This window comes from Herpailurus yagouaroundi, unplaced genomic scaffold (genome assembly GCF_014898765.1).
Source record: "Herpailurus yagouaroundi ecotype Mexico unplaced genomic scaffold, PumYag 205, whole genome shotgun sequence".
In the NCBI taxonomy this organism is placed as follows: domain Eukaryota; kingdom Metazoa; phylum Chordata; class Mammalia; order Carnivora; family Felidae; genus Herpailurus; species Herpailurus yagouaroundi.
Genome location: NW_024412436.1, coordinates 12,074,807 through 12,081,902, shown reverse-complemented (window position 1 = coordinate 12,081,902; position 7,096 = coordinate 12,074,807). Strand labels below are relative to the sequence as shown.

Sequence of the window (7,096 nt, the reverse complement as noted above, 5' to 3'; positions counted from 1 at the left end):
TTTGTGAGTTCTAGCCCTGCGTCAGGCTCTGTGCTGACAGCTCGGAGACTGGAGCCTGTTTTGGAGACTGTGTCTCCCTCTCTGCCCCTCCCATGCTTGAGCTCTGTCTCTCTCAAAAATAAATGAACATTAAAATAATAATAGGGCAAGAATAAGATACTGAAGGTGGAGTGATTCCTGGTGATGGCAAGGCCTAGTACCAGGTAATTCAGGGTTAAACACACACTTTGTCAAAGGACCTCATGGTTGGTCTTCTGGTTCATTTGAATCCCCCAAACGTTATGAGTTTAGCAGAACGTTCACATGGAATAGTAGGAGCATGGCCTGGTGTCTCTGAAGGAAAGTTTTTATTAGAAGAGTAAAATAGTTGTCCATACAGTTATCTCTGGGTAAGGTCATGGTGGCTAAAGACCAGTAGAAAAGGTAAGAGCTTGAGCTATTACAAGAGACTCTCAGTCGTATTTAAGGATTTTGTGTGTGTGTGTTTGTTTTTGGAATATTGATAACTTTCCAATAAGAAAATAGGTGTTTTTCTCTAGAATATGTAAGAATCCAGTCAGTGTAAATTCAGAAGGTGATTGGGACCAAAACAGGTATGTTCTGTATTAGAATTTTTAAAAATATTCTGTTATTGTGGAGTAATAACCATTCTCATCACTAAATTGTAGAATGGCATTTAACAGGTTAATTATCTGGCCCTTGGTTTTGCATGTGTAAAATGAAAAAGATTGGACTTTGTGGCCTTTTTATCTGTGATATTCTATAATTCTGTGATACTGTATTACCAAAGTGTACTCCTACAGGGAGGAAAACCTGGAGAATGAAGTCAGCGTACAAAAAGCAGAGCTAACACATGGAATTAGGAGACATCACTTTGATAACATTCGAGCCCCCTGGCTCCAGCCATACCTAAAGCCATATACGTGCCCAAAGCCAAGCAAATGCCTGAAGCCAATCAGTTTCCTTTATATAAATACTATCTCAGTAGCACTCATCAATAGCATCCCATTTCAACATGGGGATCTTCTAACGACTAAAAATTAGCACAATGCTCGAGTGATGACCGGTTGGTGACCTCCACGCCATGCCTGGACTAGAAGGAAGGGGTGTTTTAAGTTCCATGTCCTATTAGTATATTACTGGCACCATTCTAAGGCTTGAAAGAGGAATCCTAGTTACCTGGTGAGACATGAAATACACTTTAAAAAATCCAGTAAGTGTTGGTTAATAACCAAGTTCATTTTGTTTATTACTAAAACTGCTGGGTAGTTCTGTATTAAACATTTATAGCTACTACTTAATTTACCTCTTCCTAATAAAACAGCGTGTTAAAATTTCAATTAAGGTTTATGGGGAATTGAGGCACATTCTGTGCTCTCGGATTTTATCTGCTCATTAGAAGCGAGGATATGAGGGGCGCCTGGGTGGATCAGTTGGGTAGACATCCAACTTCGGCTCTCACAGTTCATAGGTTCATGGTTTTGAGCCCTGTATCAGGCTTTCTGCTGTCAGCCCTGAGCCTGCTTCCGATCCTCTGCCCCTCCCCCGCTCACAAGCATTCTCTCTCTCTTTCTCTCTCTCTCTCAAAAATAAAAAGCACAAGGATATGAAAGGGAAAAACTAGGGTGAGAAAGCATTGCTTTTTTTGTATTTTAAAAATCCAATTTAGATTCATGATGAAACTGATGGTAAATTTAGTAAGAATTTTCATTGCAAACATCAAATCTCCAAGACTTGGAGAAAGATGGTTTCAACATCCTTCCCAGGATTTCCTTATTACTTATGGTATAAAAACCTGTACTCCATACATCATGAACCTCTTAATGTCTTCCAGTTCTCCTTAAACTTCTTCTACTGTTTTCATGTGAGAGAAACCACCAAAAGAATGTATTGAGTTGCAAGATAAGACGGAGGGCCCAGGGATTCTGAGCTTCTGTTTCTAAAATACATCTAGGGGCGCCTGGGTGGCTCAGTCTGTTAAGTATCTGACTTCAGCTCAGGTCATGATCTCACAGTTCGTGGGTTCAAGCCCTGCATCGGGCTCTGTGCTGACAACTCAGAACCTGGAGCCTGCTTCGGATTCTGTGTCTCCCTCTCTCTCTGCCCCTCCCCTGCTCATACTCTGTCTCTCAAAAGTAAATAAATGTGTAAAAAAATTTTTTTAAATAAAATACATCTAAACATAACATGGTCCCTCCCAAGCAACTTTAAATAATATTAAGAGTCAGTCATCTTTCCAGTTTCTGAGTGGTTTTGTATAGCAAATTTGGAACCTGATGCTTCTGATTTCATTTTAGAGTTCTGAAAAGCAACAACCCATCTTACAATAATTAAATGGATCTTTTTTTATTAAGTAAAAGAATTTAACTCTGTTACTGAACATGTGTTTCTCCTTATAGGATGTTAAATTGCATGATTGTGGAATCGCTTATTTCATCGGTAGGAACAGATCCAAATTTTGTGGGGTGCAGGTTTATACAACTTTAGCGAGCAATAGAAACTCTATACTCATTTAGTGCTAATTCTCCATTCCCTTCCCCCAGCACTTGATAACTGATATTCTACTTTTTGTCTCTATGAATTTGTCTATTCCAGAAACCGTACGATATTTGTTGTTTTGTGTCTGCAGTATTTCACTTAGCATGATTTCAAGGTTCATCCACATTATAATGTATTAGAATTTCATTTTTAAGGCTGAGTAATATTCCATTGTATGTATATACCACATTTTGTTTATTCACCTGTTGACGCACACTTGGATTGTTTCTACATTTTGGCTACTGTGGATAATGCTGCTATGAACATGGGCGTGCAATCTCTTGTAGTTCCTGCTTTAAAATCTTTTGGGTATTGGGGGACTTCTTTTAAGAAAAAGGATACAGGGGCGCCTGGGTGGCTCAGTCTGTTGAGTGTCTGACTATTGATCTTGGCTCAGGTCATGATCCCCAGGTCGTGGGATCAAGCTCTGCATACAACTCTGCACAGAGCCTGAAGCCTGCTTAAGATTCATTCTCTCTCTCTCTCTCTCAAATTAAAAAAACAAAATCAAAACAATGAATATGACTGTAAGCACAAAAGGGAGTATTTGGAATGAGAAAAGAAGTCACAACAACAAAAAAATTTAAAGCTGATAAGTACCACAAATATCATGAAATCCAGAAAAAAAAATTATTAACTGTGATAGAGCCCTTGATACTCCCCCCCCCTACATTTTAGGTTGCATATTCTTTGATCACTTCTTTACAAGACAATAATTTTATAATACCAGTTTCTTTTTTTAATTTAATTTATTTATTTATTGTATTTTTAAAAAATTTATATCCAAGTTAGCTAACATAGTGTAATAGTGACTTCAGGAGTAGAATTTAGTGATTCATCACTTATATATAACACCAGTGCTAATCCCAACAAGTGCCCTCCTTAATGCCCATCATCCATTTAGCCCATCCCCTCCACCCAAAACCCCACTAGCAACCTTCAGTTTGTTTTCTCTATTTAAGAGTCTCTTATGGTTTGTCTCTCTCTGTGTTTTTCTATTATTTTTGCTTCCCTTCCATAATGTTCATCTGTTTTGTTTCTTAAATTCCACACGAGTGAAATCATATTTGTCTTTCTCTGACTGACCTATTTCGCTTAACATAATACACTCTAGTTCCATCCACCTTGTTGCAAATGGCAAGATTTCATTCTTTTTTTTTTAAATGTTTATTTTTGAAGGGGAGAGAGACAGAGCATGATTGGGGGAGGGGCAGAGAGAGAGGGAGACACAGAATCTGAAGCAGGCTCCAGGCTCTGAGCCATCAGTACAGATCACAGTGCGGGGCTCGAACCCACGAACCATGAGATCATGACCTGGGCCGAACTCAGATGCCTAACTGACTGAGCCACCCAGGTGCCCCTAGATTTCATTCTTTTTGATCGCTGAGGAATACTCCATTGTATATATATACCACATCTTCTTTCTCCATTCATCAGTTGATAGACATTTGGACTCTTTCCAGACTTTGGCTCTTGTCAATAGTGCTGCTGTAAACATTGGGTGCATGTGTCCCTTCAAATCAGCACTCTTGTATCCTTTGGATAAATACCTAGTGGTGCAATTACTGGGTCATAGGGTAGTTCTGTTTTTAATTTTTTGAGGAACCTCCACACTGTTTTCCAGAATTGCTGCACCAGTTTGCATTCCCACCAGCAGTGAACAAGTGTTCCCCTTTCTCCACATCCTTGTCTGAGTTGTTAATTTTAGCCATTCTGACAGGCATGAATGAGGTGGTATCTCATTGTGGTTTTGATTTGTACTTCTCTGATGATGAGTAATGTTGAGCATCTTTTCATGCGTCTGTTAGACATCTGGATGTCTTCTTTGGAGAAGTGTCTATTCATTTCTTTTGCCCATTTCTTCACTGGATTATTTGTTTTTTTGGGGGTGTTGAGTTTGCTAAGTTCTTAATAGATATTAGACACTAACCCTTTATCTGATTTGTCATTTGCAAATATCTTCTCCAATTCTGTCAGTTGCCTTTTAGTTTTGCTGATTGTTTCCTTCCCTGTGCAGAAGTTTTTAATCTTAATGATGTCCCAATAGTTCATTTTTGCTTTTGTATCTTTTGCCTCTGGAGCTATGTCAAGTAAGAAGTTGCTGTGGCTGAGGTCAAACAGGTTATTGCCTGTTTTCTCTTCTAGGATTTGATGGCTTCCTGTCTTATGTTTAGATCTTTCATCCATTTTGAGTTTATTTTTGTGTATGGTGTAAGAAAGTGGCCCAGGTTCATTCTTCGGCACGTTGCTGTCTAGTTTTCCCAACACCATTTGCTAAAGAGACCGTCTTTTTTCCATTGCATATTCTTTCCTGCTTTGTCAAAGATTAGTTTGCCATACGTTTCTGGTCCATTTCTGGGTTCTCTAGTCTGTTCCGTTGACCTATGTGTCTGCTCTTGCGCCAGTACCATAGAGTCTTGATGATGACAGCTTTGTAATACAGCTTGAAGTCTGGAATTGTGATGCCTCCAGCTTTGGTTTTCCTTTTCAGGATTGCTTTGTCTATTCGGGGTCTTTTCTGGTTCCACACAAATTTTAGGATTATTTGTTCTAACTCTGTGAAGAATGCTGGTATTATTTTGATAGGGATTGCTGGATCCTGGTTTTTAAAAGAAAGCTACAAGAGCCATTCTTAAAATGAATATAGTTTTTACTTGGTATCATAGAATAATCTTCCTTGGGGTGATGATATTGTAGTCCTACTGTGTATTTTTATTCTGAGGAAATGCATGTGGCAGTATTTAATTATGAAATGTTATAATGCATCAGTTATGAGATTTCATGATGATTGCAGCTTACCTTTATATGATTCAACAACACAACGTACTTTCAAGGGGTTCAACAACCATACCTACATACTTGGGGAGAGAAAATGGACAGAAATGGCAAAATGCTAAGAACTGTGTGATCTAGGAGTAGGGTCCCCAACAAAATACCAAGTGTGTGTGAACACCGCTGCTCTCGCGGAGCCACCCTGGAACCTGCCGCCAAACCTGGGAGTCCTAGGCTGGGCCCGTGCCGACCACCCCAGGATCCCGCCCCGGCTCGCCTCCAGACCCCGTCTGGGCATGCGCGGAGGTCCCGCGCACCCGCCCCGCCCCTCGGGCGTACGTGAGCGCGCAGGGCGCAGGCGCGCGGCTCCCGGCGGCACGCGAGACGCCAGCTGCGGGAAGCGGAGGACGACTGAGGTGCCGACCTGAGGTGATGGAGCCGCCGAAGGTGGAAAAGTTCAGCTCCGCCAACAGGGGCAATGGGCTGCGCGCCTTGGTGCAGCTGCGCCCCGGAGAGCTGCTCTTCCGCTCAGATCCCTTGGCGTACACGGTGTGCAAGGGGAGTCGTGGCGTCGTCTGCGACCGCTGCCTCCTCGGGTACGTACAGAGCGCCCTCGCCCACCCGAGTCCGGGGCGGCGCGGGGAGACATCGTGGGGCCGTCCGCCGCGCGAGACCGCACGGCCGTGGGTGCGCCGATATGGGGGCGCTGCCCCGATGCGCAGCCCCGCGCGGTTCCCGGAGGCGCGTCGCGGCTGACAAGGTGCTGCGTGCCGGGCTTTGGGGGCGTTCCGGGCTCAGCCCTTCCAGCTCTGGTGGGGGAGGCGGCGGTTTGCGGAGTTGGACCCACTGACACCCCCGCCCGCCCCCGGGCTGCGCTAGGAATTGGAGGGAGCCGGTGGGGGCAGAGCTGAGGAGCGGTGTTGCGCTACGGGTAATTTTCCTGGGGAACAAAAAGTCTGTGTCCTGGGCGGCCCTGGGAGTCACAATGGGCGGGGGTCGGGGTGGGCGGGTGCAGGGGTGCGTAAAAACCCGGCCCAGGGCTGAGGGCCCGCCAGCAGAGGACCGGGCTTGCGGGAGGCGGAAGAATCTCGGTGTTTACAGAACACGTTCCAGGGTCCAGGTCGTGTGTGGCCTGGGGACCCGTGGAGATGAACGGGACATCCTTAAGAATCCTGAAGGAGCACTTAAGTGAGAGCGAGAATGAATTGCAGCGATTCAGAAGGGCTGAAATAGAGACGCAGCAGTGCTATGGGAGCACGAGTTACTGAGGGTGCGTGAAGCGCTGTGCGCGTAATGGCTAACTCTCAGCCACATAGCGGGGTGCGAGAGTCACAAGCCTGAGGCCCTGGGCGGATGTGAAGGGCTGTGCGAACGCAGGTTGTGGGAATATGCAGTACACAGGCACAGTCATAGGAACTGTAGTCAGGCAGCGAGTGTCGCTGAGCTCCGGTGGTATGCCGGAGGGGGGCGCTCTCCAGGACTGCTCTTGCAGACCGCTTAGCCTGGGGTTTGGGTGGACGGGGGTGAGGAGGTGGTTGCGGAATTCAAATGGGTAGGTTGACCATAGATCTACCAAGGCCTGGGGCGCCTGGGTGGCCCAGTCCGTTAAGCATCCGACCTCGGCTCCGGTTGGCTCAGGTCATGATCTCACGGTTCGTGAGTTCGAGCCCCGGGCCAGGCTCTGTGCTGACAGCTCGGAGCCTGGAGCCTGCTTCGGATTCTGTGTCTCCCTCTCTCTCTCTGCCCCTCCCCCACTTGCTCTCTCTCTGTCTCAAAATAAATAAAC

General features: G+C 44.9%; 1 protein-coding gene across 3 annotated transcripts in view; it reads left to right on the top strand.

The window, feature by feature from the left end:
• Positions 1-5,661: 5,661 nt before the first annotated feature.
• SMYD3 (SET and MYND domain containing 3) overlaps positions 5,662-7,096 on the top strand; it is a 689,995-nt gene continuing 688,560 nt past the window's right edge. For 2 of the 3 annotated variants that reach the window (XM_040451871.1, XM_040451869.1), the window contains exon 1: positions 5,663-5,906. In XM_040451871.1, coding sequence (XP_040307805.1) covers positions 5,743-5,906 — 164 coding nt within the window. In that variant the 5' untranslated portion in view covers positions 5,663-5,742. Of the gene's footprint in view, positions 5,907-7,096 lie in introns of all 3 variants that reach the window. The other variant, XM_040451870.1, reaches the window with a different exon arrangement.